The sequence below is a fragment of the Aureobasidium melanogenum genome, assembly GCF_000721775.1.
Source record: "Aureobasidium melanogenum CBS 110374 unplaced genomic scaffold scaffold_2, whole genome shotgun sequence".
In the NCBI taxonomy this organism is placed as follows: Eukaryota; Fungi; Ascomycota; class Dothideomycetes; order Dothideales; family Saccotheciaceae; genus Aureobasidium; species Aureobasidium melanogenum.
The window spans coordinates 554,289-566,607 of NW_024470054.1; the positions used below are offsets into that span (position 1 = coordinate 554,289).

The window sequence follows — 12,319 nt, forward strand, 5'->3', positions numbered from 1 at the left end:
GTGTCATGGAGACAAGCTCCCGTCAATGCTCAGGATCGGTGGCCTCGAGTCCAGGTCGACCATACGCGTAATGGGATCACAGAGGAATGTTATGACCTTGATGAACGCATGTTGCAATTGTGATGAATGGAATGGTGGATGCGAAACGTGGCAGCTGCATAGACTGTCACCACACAACTCACGAGCGTCGGGCAGAAGGCGCGACCACAGAGGACGCGACCGCAACGCCTTCTCACTGTCTTCTCGGAGCAAACCAAAATCATCTGTTGATTGCTGAAAACCGTCGCGAAATTGAATAGCAAATCGAAACCGTCGCTGCTTGACCTTATCATGCTGCTGGGCTCGAGGCTGTAGGTACTCATATTCGGTCTTTGCTCATGCCATTGCAGCCCAGGCGCGTCTCCTTAGCAGTCGCGCCGATGATTTTGCACACTCTTTCGAATTCTCCGACAGTATTGAGATTGGATCTCAAGTGACCCGTCAGCAGAATCAGCCAGATGCAAACGTTGCTAGAGACAGATAGAAGCTTATTCGGAGATGCGTTGGGCAGGATGTCTACGTGTAATTTGCGGTATTCTTGGCGGTGATGTCCTCTCCAACGTCACTCGCTTCTCTCCTTTTCACACATCAATGAGCATCAACCTACCATCGTTATTCAACGATATCGCACTGCTGCATTTGCGTAAAATGACGGCGTGAGTATTTGTAAGGGCTCGCGCAGCGTCTTTGCATTCTGGCCATGATGCGATAACCCTACAATGACACACAGGAATCTGACAGCGCGATATTCCGCTAGATATCATCAGATATGGCTGTGAGGTACTTGGATTGAATATGATGAGCCTCGACCGCCCCCTCCTGCACTGCTTTCTAAAGTGTTGACTTCAGACGCGCGAAGCTCAGATACGCCCACATCTCCTGTTACAGAATCCCCGAACAACTCTGGTACGTGCTCTCCTAAACCTGCTCTCTCTGCAGTTGCCTCCGCGCTAGCTTCTTCTGTCTCCCCTCCTTGTCGAACCAACTCTTCACTTGAGCCTGTGGACGACCAAGCGAGTCACTCTGTTGCGCATTCGAATTCAGAGTGTCGGCTTTCAGAGACATACAAATCACTGCGGATCTCTAAGAGACAACGACTGAAACAAAAGAGGCATAGAATATGGCGAAAGATTAGAGTGGAAACGCCGCGAACGGCGTTTCAAGATGCGCAAGGTTAGACATTCCAGTAGTGATGATAACGCTAGCTGAGCGAACCTTTGCGGGGGTTGCTTGACCTCTGTCTCGGTGGAATGAAGTGAAAGACTGAACGGAACTTGCTTGCCACAGCAACGTGTACTTGAAGTAGTGAGTACATGCCATCCGGAGCGTGACTGAAGTCAGGTATCCGTCCTGCGCACTGGACCATCGGTGTTGGCTGAGAGCAGTCGCCAGCCAAAACGAACAGCTCCTTCTCGAATTAGCAAAACAAATCCCCGCTACCAGGGCTTCAGTCGTAGAAAAGCCCCTGCAGCAGGGAGAAAGCCACCAGTTGAACCTGGTTTCATTTCGAGATGGAGCCATAATGGCTTCGAACGGTTCGACTCCGAGAGTCGAACCGCTGACCTTCCAGCGGGGGTTGCCAACACTTACGTGTTGGCGCAAGACCGCTGGGCCAATCCACCGCTTGTCGGTAAAGCGATGGAGGCAGGTGGATGGGATGCGATGATGCTGGTATATGAGGGATGAGAGTGAGTATGTGGTTGCTTTGAGTCATGTGGTGATGTGATGTTGATTGTTAATACGCGGTTCGATTCTTCCACTGCCCCTTTGATTTTGCGCGCTAATCTTACAACTGAGCCCTTATATCAGATGCAGTAGTCACTGTTTCTTTCTCTGCTGGCCATCGTTCTTCGACATCGCGTTGGCAATCGAAAGACATCAACCAACTGCCAACGCCATATCTTCTCCAAGCCAATGGATCATCACCCAACTTCCACCCTGCCGGCAAGTCAGCATTCAGGTTGCCAGTGAGCCTGATCTCCGTCTCGAGTTCTTCGAACGCCTGAAACCTAGCATCTCGAGCTTCCTGTTCCGGCCCGTCATCGAAATGATAGAGCTCTTGCTGCAGATTACCTCTGGCAACAATGCTCTCAGTACGTACCCTCCTACAGTCCTCATACACACCCAAGGCCTTTTGCTTCTCCTGATACGATTTGTTTTTGATCTTGCCCAAACAAAAACCGAGTGTCGCGCCATCTTCAAGCGACATACCTGCCCCTGATGCTAAATACGGCAGCGTGGCATGTACACAGTCCCCAAGAAGAACGAAAGTCACATCTTCATTTGACCATGACGACTCCAGACCAGCGCGGAAACACAACTTCCACTTCTGCACTGATTGGCACAGCGCAAGTAGTTTTGGTATACGAGGATCCCAGTCTTTGTACAGCTCAATCATTTCTTCGACATTGCCGTCTAAAGTCGTCGCGTCCGCTGGCATGTCATCGGGTACGAGCAGTACCATGTTGAAGAGCTCGCCATCTCGAAGCACATAGTTGACTGCGTGTGCTCCTGGCCCCATCCAGTATCGAACTTTGTGCGGTTTGTCGAGCAGTGGGGCGAGTTCTGGATCTTCCTTCATGGCTTTCGTATCAAGGAGAACGCGGTATGCAAGGTCGCCAGTCGGTGTAGGAGGGCTAGGAGTACCGAGAAGAAGGTCTCGACACGTCGAAAAGATGCCGTCAGCACCGACGACAAGATCAGCGGTCAGACGTTCTCCAGACTTGAGGATGACAGTGGCAGTGTCTTTTGCGTCTTCCTCGTACCTGATATCGATAACTCGAGCATTAATCGAAAAGCTAGCTCCTAGTTCCACAGCCCTGTCCAAGAGCGCCTTATGCAAGTCCGCTCGATGAAAGTCCCAAAATGGAGTTCCATACTCCTTGGTCGCATCTACAAAATCCATGGAAGATAGTCTCTCACCCTTCCAGCCGAGCATCATACACTCATCAGGAAAAGTGACATGGCGAAGAAGTCGTTCTTCTAGGCCCCATTGGATAAGAACGCGAGAGCTGTTCGGCAGAACTTGGATACCAGCTCCTACTTCTGCAATCTTAGACGCGCTTTCCAGGACATGTACTTTATGGCCAGCGAGGAGAAGCGAGATAGCGGCGCCTAGGCCTCCCAAGCCAGCACCAACAATGATGATCTGAGGTTGTGTCAATAACGGTTGATAGACGCGCTGTTGTACTTACGTTTAGTTGGCTGCCTTCATCTCGAATTTGCTGCTTGAGTATTGGCACATTGAAACTGCCGCTCTTCATTTTGATCTTGTTAACTTCAAAGATGTTTTATTAGGCAGATGGTTTGTTAAGAGCTGTTGTGCTGATTGCTTGAATATGTTCTGCTTTGCTGTTGACATATACCCAGCCAGATCGTGTGTTTATCTTGAACATTTAATCTTTGCCTTCGGCAGCTGTCACGCAACTGGAGTACAGTGGAGATACCAGAAGGGGTGGGAGTCCAGCTATACTCAAAGGTGGGGTTGACTACGAGTTGGCCCCGCACAAGTGTCACCCTATCTATGGCTTATCTTTCTGCCGAGCTGCACTATCGGGGCACAAAGGCAGACTAAAGCGATCAGACCGGGCATGGCAATGTATGAGATTTCAAAGATACTGCAAAGATCGATTGACTCATCATTCCGCGTCGTTGATCAATCTCCAGGGCACAAGCCCTTTCAAAACCAGCATGCCATCTCTAACAACAGCCCATCTGACTTTACCCAGTTGCTTCGAGATGACAGCTGTCAAACCAGCAGTGCTTACCTTCCTGTTGCTCGCCTGGGAGGAAGCCAACTGTTCGGCTGTGCCGCTGGTCATACCACCAATCAAGGCATTCATGTCCGCCTGTGCATCCCATATCATCTCATCTTCATCATCATCCGAGCCCCTGCTCTGCTTGCCGCCAGGCCTCGCGTGGTGATAACTCCACACAGTGACCGTTGCAAGATATAGGCACCAAGGATGGATAAACAAGCCCCCTGCATCAAACCCTTCGAGATTCATCACAGCATCCTTGATGATGTGTCCGGCATGCCATGCTGCTTTCGCAGCGTATTGAGTCTGCTCGTTCGCCCATCGCTTCACAACTCGCTGCGATCTAGTATAGTCTTCTCTCCGTACTGGTCTGCCCAGCAGATGTCTGGCACCAGCGTATATTTGTATGTCCAAAAAATCGGAGAACAGAACAACATAGGCTGCATGGTATAGCGCAGAGTTGGCTGTCGAGAACATTGCAAAGCCTTTTCGTGCTTCTTGCTGTTCTGCTGGCGTCATAGATGTTGATGATTGTGAAAGTGTTTGTGTGATTGACATCACGTATGTATCGAAGTCGGCTTTCCAGCTATCGTATGTCGACGCGATGCGATGCTTCCAGCCATCAAGCATATCGTTTCCAACAACACCTGTCAAACATCAGCGTCCATCGTTGATTCATCGCGGGTAGCTCGTCTTACCTAGTGATGTCTGATCTCTTCTGTTCATGTCCCAGGCAATGGACATGAGACCATGTAGGATAAGCACCCGAGATAGCGCATTCAACTTGTGCGTCACCATTGGCGCTTGTGTACCGATGTGTGTTTTTAGTGCAGTCAAGAAGAGTATTGGAGGAGTCTGTGTTTTGCGTAGCTTTTGCCAAGTCTCTGCAGATTCTGCCTCCCACAAGGACTGGTCGCATGGTAAGGTACAGCGCAGTTCGAAAGACGACATGCAGAGAGACTGACAGAATAGCACAGCATGCTGTGTATCCCACATGAAGCAGAGAAGCGCAAGTCTACCATGTATCAGTGTTATTCCCACAAAACCAATCTGTTGCGAACACGAACCTCTTTTTCTGCTCCGCATCGGCCCAAGCTTTCCATTCATCCTCAAGATCACCGTTGAATTCTAAAGATGTCTCTGGCTTTGCTGTTTGACAGTCGCTGCGACGTATCAGGTTGATCAAAAGTCCATGGAAAAGATGGGACATGTCGTGTTGTTTCTGTCCCGCTCGAGATTTGCCGAAGCACTCCACAAGCAAGATGGTCTGCAACATCCAGAGCTCAGGAACGGCACTGAAACTTGCATGAGCAAAAATTTGCGGTCGCAGAACATCATGTATGCAGACCTGTATGGTTGTTAGCAAGTTGTATGCAGTTTAGTAGCTGGCACCATACCGCTATCTGATGTGCATCTTTCTCGCAATACGTTGCACCAAGCAGTAAGACCGATAAGAGGAGGAGAGTATCCACCTTGGCAGGCTCGAAAGAAGGAAGATGTATCAACGGATATGTCGCGTTAAACCTTGTAAAGAAGAGATCAGAATAGATCTGCAGAGCTGGGAGAGCGAGAAAAGTGTGATCAACTGTGACATAGTCGCCTGTTGGCGCAACGGGCCGAACATTCTCAACTAAGCGCAGAATATGAGAGCGAGCTAAAGCGTCTATCTTGGGCAACCTGGTGTTTGCATTTAGCAAGCTCATAGGTTTCTCCAACCCTTTCGGAAGAGGTGATCTTCGCAGAGATGCTGGATTTACAGGCTTGCACCGTTCTGTAGAAGACATAGATGTCGCTTTGGTCGACGAAGTCGAGGTCGTGTGACTGGATGCAGTAGCGGAATCTGCATGGGTGGGAGACGTCTGAGAGGGCGTTAAGTTCTGATGCTGTAGAGGATCGACCATGAGAGCAATAGGGGCGTGTGACTCCACCATTCTCGTTTCAGGCGGCAAGTCTAGCAAATCGAAGTGCATGATATCGTTGGAGCTTGTCTCGGTTTGCGTTGGGGGAAAGGCACCACAGTCCATGTTCTCCAAGGTAAAGTCGTGGTTCAGCTGAGTATCAAGGTCGAAAAGCCAATTGTAATTACTCATAGTGGTATATGGCATATTGAACGAACTCGCTGGGTCAGGTCAGCAAGACAATGCAAAACGCAATTTATCGTCAGGCCCGAACCTGTGTCAGGATTGAACGCATCCTCGAAAAGATCGTCGTCCACAGAAAAATCGGGCATGTCTGTCAAGAGCCCGGTTTGTGTCAACGCGGCAGTGTCCAGTTCTGTCAAGACTGGTTGGTTCTGACTGAGAGGCAGCGACCTGTCCAAGGCATTCCCGTTCGTAGCATCAGAACCCTGATTATCTGCTGTGCCAAATGACAACGGTGGTGAAAGCAAAGGAGCTGCATCGTTGATGGCAACGGTCTCTTGTTCGTTGTTCTCATCCAGCTGAGGCTTCTTACTGACGATATTGCCATCTGCATCTTTCCAGGACCGCTTGCGAGTCATGAGAGAACTTCCTTCTGCATCTTTTGCTTCATGTCGAGCTAAGTGTCGATCCAAGAGATCGCGGCGTTTGAAGTGCGCTCGACATCGATCACAGGTAAAATCACCTCCGGCGTGATTCTGGTAATGCCTTTGCAGATGCTCATGCCGAGTAAACTTTCTGTTGCAACCATCGTGAGTACAAACAAATTTTTTCTCTGCCGTGTTGGATCTAGACTGCGGCATGGTTGAAATTTGATGGTGGTGAGAAGGAAAGAACAAAACGTCAAAGAGTGTCAATGGCAAGTTGCATGCAGGATACTCAGTGAATGTGAGTTTCACACATTGTTCACCTTATCAGCTCAAAGGGCAGGAGCGGCAGGGAACACATGGCGTGCGGGGCAACGATGGCTGAGCGGCAACGGAGCTGTCGGCGACACTACAATGGTATTCTGGACACTAGTAAGACTCAGACTCATATCTTTTCGAGTATATGTCGGGCGATTTGGTGCTGTAGGAGATAGGTTGAGCTCGGCCAGCTCCTTCGTTGGGCAGGCACGGCCAAAATCGGCCCCGCGTTTTCCCAAGGCTAAGGAGCAGTATTACAACCTAGACCACTTCTTATCAAAGTTGGGGGCAAGTCATTCTACAAGAGTGGGGGACGCATCTCAGACAACAGTGACAATCGTGAGGGTGCTCCAATTCCTATGTGTCATGGCTATGAGATACTGATCAAATTCCAGTCACTGCCGCTCACGCCGCCACCTCAGCACCACCTGGGAAGAAAGGGTAATCCGTGTATCCCTTTTCCGGTGGAGACGCGCCGTAGAAGGTACTTCTATCATACTGGTTGAGAGAGAGACCTTCGGCCAATCGTCTTGGTAGATCCGGGTTTGCGATGAACCATCTTCCCATAACTATTGCGTCCGCGTCGCCAGCTTCAAGTTTAGGCACAGCATTATCGCGCGTGTAAGCACCAGCGGCGAAAAACTTGATACCGGCTTTGGACAAGATCCTTTGGAATGGTACCAAAGAATGGCCGATCTTGCGAGTAGCTTCTGCTTCGACACCATTACCAGAACCATACGCGGACAAGGCATCCATCTTTGCCTTCTCGTCGAGCACTTCGTCGAATCGTGGCTCCACGCTGTGGACATATACTGGTCTGTGGTCTTGAGGAAGTGCAGCAAGTTGTTCACAGAGATAGGCCCAGTGTGAGTTGGGATCACTGTCCTTCGTGTCCTGGAAATAGTTGTAAGGAGAAAGTCGAATGCCGACACGATGCGAACCGACAGCCTCGCATACTGATCTTACGACTTGGAGGGGGAATCTGCAACGGTTCTCGATAGAGCCGCCATACGCATCAGTTCTGACATTAACATTGTCGTGTAGGAATTGATCCAACAAGTAGCCGTTGGCACCTATTGACCGAGTCAGCAAGAGGCGAAGACCGAGAAGCTAGAATGAATTGACCATGGATCTCAACTCCGTCAAATCCTGCATCGATGGCGTTTCTGGCGGCCTTGCCAAAGTCCGCGACCACCTCAGCAATCTCCTCCTCGGTCATGGGCTTGGGTGGTGTGGCGCTGAAGTCCGTACCGTCGAGAGCTTTGCCAGAGATTGGGATATCGCTGGCACTAAGCGGAGTTTGACCATTGAGAAGTCCAGTTGGCGAGGCGCGTCCAGTATGCCACAACTGGCAGAAGATATATCCGCCCTTAGCGTGTACGGCATCAGTCACACGTTTCCAAGCAGCAAGCTGCTCGTCAGAGAAGACACCAGGAACCCCTGGGTATCCACTCGCGTAACGTGAGATATCGGTCGCCTCTGTAAGCTGGAGACCTCCTTTACTGGCTCTCTGACCATAGTATTCAACCATGAGATCAGAGGGAACGTTTACACCCTCGGCGTTCTTCAGGCATCTCATTCTTGTCAGTGGAGCCTGGACCAGCTTATGTTCAAGCGTAATATTGCCGAGTTTCCACGATTTGAACAGCGCACTATCCTTGAGAGGCGCAAATGCTGGTGGTGAGATGGCGGAAGGCATGATGAGTCTTGATTGTTGCAGAAAGTTTGATGATGGTAAGAGTGGTTGTGCGACATGATTTGGCAAGTCGAAATACTTAAATATGTCTTTGAAGGACTGAGGTGCTCGAGTCAAGTCGCAGATCAGTTCATCAAGGTGGGTTTGTTTTTTCTAAGGTGGGGTGTTTCACCTCTTGGATTCTGGCAGCAACATCTACGGGGAAGAGTGGGACTCACAATCAATACCGAGCAACTCAACTTCGGAGCAAATTCGTCTTGGCAAGCTAGCAAGATGGTCGAAGTCTGTGAAATGTGGCTGGGTGAGTATCTCCTTACACCTTTTCCATCTCCAAGCGAAAGAGGTTCCTTGAATTTATGTTATCCCCCACCTTTATTTGTGTCGCCGTTCATGGTATATGTTTCATGACTACTGACCATTGCTAGTCCGAGGAGGGTATGGAGCAAAGATTATATGATCATCCAAAACCCACAAAGGTTACAAACACAAATCCGCGGATTCACAACCATCAAATTCTTCCGGCGCTACGGTTCTGATCAATCATGGGCAAGAAACGAGTACTCGTAGGCTATGGTTAGGATCTCAAACGGCGAATATCTTGGATATACGCTAATATTGTCAGGTGTCGATATCGATGCAGTTGCTGGCTGGCTTGGCAGCTATGGTGGTGAAGATTCGACCAGTGACATCAGCAGAGGTATCTGGGCTGGCACTCATGGTACAAGGAGACTACTCAAGCTATTCGACAAGTACAAGATCAAAGCGAGCTGGTTCATTCCTGGTCACACACTCGAGTCCTTCCCAGAAGATTGCGCAGCGGTACGAGATGCCGGTCACGAGATCGGATTGCATGGCTACAGCCATGAGAATCCTGCAGACATGACCTTCGAGCAACAGAAAGATGTCCTTGACAAGACATTCAAGATGTTGACAGAGTTCTGCGGTAAACCACCACGCGGAAGTGTTGCTCCGTAAGCCATGCTTGTGACAACAGGATGCCCATCAATCTGACCAATTTTGTAGATGGTGGGAGACTAGTAAAGAAGGGACAGAGCTTCTTCTGTCTTATGGTATAGAGTATGATCACTCTATGAGCCACGAAGATTGTCAGATGTATTGGCTCAGGACCGGTGACACCTGGACCAAGATCGATTACACCAAGAAGGCCGAAGAATGGATGAAACCCTTGGTCAAGGGTGAAGAAACAGGTCTAGTGGAGATTCCTGGGAGGTCTGTTGCTACACAAGTACATGATCGATTGAGCACTAATGTTGTCCAGTTGGTACATCGACGACTTGCCGCCTATGATGTTTATCAAGAACAGTGCCAACAGTCATGGTTGGGTGTAAGCGTTACTTTGGACGCCCCTGAATGCCCGATGCTGATTACATCCAGAAACCCTCGCGATGTTGAAGACATATGGAAAGATCACTTCACATATTACTACCGCGAGTTTGACGAATTTATCTTTCCCATGACTATACATCCTGGTAAGCAATTCAGGTTCGCTGTATGAATTGATGCTAAAACCTCGCAGACGTAAGCGGAAGACCACATGTCCTTCTCATGCATGAACGCATTATTGGTCAGTGCAGATATTTTTTTCAAGAATCCCTCCCGTGAATACTGACGTGTTTTTAGAGTTCGTCAATTCACATGAAGGTGTGGAATGGATGACCTTCGAGCAAATGTCGGACGATTTCAAGAGCAAAAATAAACCACCAGTCGGGGGCCTGATGCCTGCCAGTCGTGATGAGGCTTTGCAGAAAGCAAAGAGCTGATAGCGATGAGGGCAGCCATATCATATCGATGTATACAAAGGATAGCATTTCATGTCTTGCATATCTCGAGCACTTGTTCACAAATGATCTTGAGGATAGTTGTGCTTCTCAACTGTTGTCGTGTTCGTGTGATAAGCTTATCAGTACACAGATTTGGAAGGGTGCGGCTTCGGTTGGCCTATCGCACCTATTCTCGGAGCGGAGACCAACCCCATCTTTGACACTCTGCCACCACGTTACTCCAATTCTGACACTATACAAAACATACCGCGAACAGGATGCATCAACTACATCTCCAAGATAGTGTACTGGTCTGCTTGGGATTCCGCCTTCTCTCATTGCCGCTTCCATAACCATCATGTGGCGTCTGTTCTCTCGGTCGACTCCTGATGCCCTGGCGGGCAAGTCTGAGCCTCAGAAAAACCTGCCTGCAAGTTGGTACAGATCCGATGCATTGTATGAGCTCGAACGGCGAGCGATCTTCCAAAGAAGCTGGATCATCCTCACCCACTCTCTGAGATTTGCTAAAGCTGGGGATTACATGTCTTTCACTGTCTCTGGTATCTCATTCTTCTTGATTCAGGACCGCGAAGGCAACATCAATGGCTTTCACAACGTATGCAGACATCGGGCATACCCTGTTGTTCAGTCACAATGTGGCACTGCCAGTATTCTCAGCTGCAGATATCATGGCTGGTCTTACTCTGCCAAAGGCCAGTTGACCAAGGCTCCGAGGTTCGATACTGTCGATGGCTTTGACAAGAACGAGCACGGATTACTGCCCATAAACGTTCATGTGGATAAGGCCGGCTTCATTTGGGTGAACTTGCAAGCCGGCGAGCCCGACATCAAGTGGGACGACAAATTCAAAGGCATTGACGAATCCCCGAGAATGACAATGTTCGACTTCGCCAAAGAATTCAAATTTGACCACTACTGGGAGATGGACGTCAAGGCAAACTGGAAGTCGCTGATTGATAACTACAACGAATGTTATCACTGTGCGACATCACATCCGCTCATTGCTGGAGTCTCAGATCTGACCAAGTATCGAGTCGACCCCACTAATGGATACATGGAGCACAATATCTTCAACAAAACACAGACGGACGGTCAATTCAGGAGAAATATCACATTCTTCTACCCTACGACGAGTGTGACGGTGACGTACGAAGCCCAATTGTCTTCTTGCCGAACCAAGTGAAAGCTAACATGCGTAGGGACAACTTCTTCTACATCCAACGGATGTTCCCAATCACAGCCACAACCAGTAAGATCGAGTATGAAGTATTTCGCCATACGAATGCTGGCGATGAAGAATTCAGAGCTATCAACGACTTCTACGTGCAAGTACTCAACGAGGACAAGGAACTATGCGAAGCGGCCCAAGGAAATCTAAGCGCCGGTGTGTTCGTGAACGGTGAACTTCATCCAGAGAAAGAAAAGGTGAGTCCCTAATTGATAAGTTGACAAGCTCTCGTACTAATGACTGATTGGATACCAGGGTCCTCTATACTTCCAGAAAGATGTGCGAGAAATGGTTATGGAGCATCGCAAGAAGGAAGAAGAGCAAGGTGGTGAGGAGATATGGCCTGCTGTGCCGAAAACCTCGAGCAGTGCCAGACAGAAGGAAGAAGAGGACTTTGTGTCCAAACTGGATGAAGCTGCGGGCTGCATGCCTTCCAGAGTAGACTTGACTTGGTAAAGCTATCGGAAATTCTTTGTCAGGAAGACTAACTACAGAGGTTTCATACTTGAGAAACAATATCTTGCGATCTTCCATGCACCGTTTACCTTCTGACAGATGAATATCTCTTGATTATGGTGACTCTCCTGCGATCCCTTCAACAACCAATGCTTGGTCCCAGCAGCCGTGGTCCTAGCAAACGCCCAGTCCTTGTCCATGATCACTATCTCATCGATGGAGAAGTCAATGTCGAGTTTGATGGTTGAGAAGATGCGTTCGTATGATGACTTGAGTGCTTCTTTGCCCACTGAGGGTTGATAGCCGGGTGCCATCAGGACACCATCGTCAGTGTAGATGTTGAGGACATCTGAAATGAACCGAGTTGACAAAACAGCGCCATAAGCGTGTAGGAGATCTGTGATCTGCTCTTGATCAGACACTGTCCAAATCAGCTATACAGATCGGTTCACGTTCTCTCTGCTCTTACTTTTGAGGATATGTTGTGGCGCAGTTTCTAGACTCCAAGTATGATCC

At 49.1% G+C, this 12,319-nt stretch overlaps 6 protein-coding genes across 6 annotated transcripts; 2 read left to right on the top strand and 4 right to left on the bottom strand.

The window, feature by feature from the left end:
* Positions 1-1,825: 1,825 nt before the first annotated feature.
* On the bottom strand, positions 1,826-3,302 carry M437DRAFT_62605 (FAD/NAD(P)-binding domain-containing protein; the record flags this gene model as incomplete). The annotated part of the gene is made up of 2 exons (XM_041024115.1): positions 1,826-3,153; positions 3,230-3,302. The coding sequence occupies 2 exons, from the start codon at positions 3,300-3,302 to the stop codon at positions 1,826-1,828; spliced, it is 1,401 nt and encodes a 466-aa protein (XP_040883421.1).
* A 375-nt stretch (positions 3,303-3,677) lies between these two features.
* Positions 3,678-6,297, bottom strand: M437DRAFT_80890 (uncharacterized protein; the record flags this gene model as incomplete). The annotated part of the gene is made up of 5 exons (XM_041027441.1): positions 3,678-4,444; positions 4,496-4,812; positions 4,865-5,145; positions 5,195-5,916; positions 5,970-6,297. The coding sequence occupies 5 exons, from the start codon at positions 6,295-6,297 to the stop codon at positions 3,678-3,680; spliced, it is 2,415 nt and encodes an 804-aa protein (XP_040883422.1).
* Positions 6,298-7,026: 729 nt separating this feature from the next.
* On the bottom strand, positions 7,027-8,320 carry M437DRAFT_71981 (FMN-linked oxidoreductase; the record flags this gene model as incomplete). The annotated part of the gene is made up of 2 exons (XM_041025768.1): positions 7,027-7,694; positions 7,747-8,320. The coding sequence occupies 2 exons, from the start codon at positions 8,318-8,320 to the stop codon at positions 7,027-7,029; spliced, it is 1,242 nt and encodes a 413-aa protein (XP_040883423.1).
* A 539-nt stretch (positions 8,321-8,859) lies between these two features.
* Positions 8,860-10,098, top strand: M437DRAFT_71982 (family 4 carbohydrate esterase; the record flags this gene model as incomplete). The annotated part of the gene is made up of 7 exons (XM_041025769.1): positions 8,860-8,890; positions 8,940-9,288; positions 9,341-9,547; positions 9,597-9,662; positions 9,713-9,807; positions 9,855-9,902; positions 9,959-10,098. The coding sequence occupies 7 exons, from the start codon at positions 8,860-8,862 to the stop codon at positions 10,096-10,098; spliced, it is 936 nt and encodes a 311-aa protein (XP_040883424.1).
* Positions 10,099-10,456: 358 nt separating this feature from the next.
* Positions 10,457-11,803, top strand: M437DRAFT_71983 (Rieske 2Fe-2S family protein; the record flags this gene model as incomplete). Its single annotated transcript, XM_041025770.1, has 3 exons — positions 10,457-11,265; positions 11,319-11,544; positions 11,603-11,803. 3 exons carry the CDS (start codon positions 10,457-10,459, stop codon positions 11,801-11,803), a joined length of 1,236 nt encoding a protein of 411 aa, XP_040883425.1.
* A 32-nt stretch (positions 11,804-11,835) lies between these two features.
* On the bottom strand, positions 11,836-12,117 carry M437DRAFT_39603 (uncharacterized protein; the record flags this gene model as incomplete). Its single annotated transcript, XM_041020040.1, has 1 exon — positions 11,836-12,117. The coding sequence occupies one exon, from the start codon at positions 12,115-12,117 to the stop codon at positions 11,836-11,838; it is 282 nt and encodes a 93-aa protein (XP_040883426.1).
* Positions 12,118-12,319: the final 202 nt, after the last annotated feature.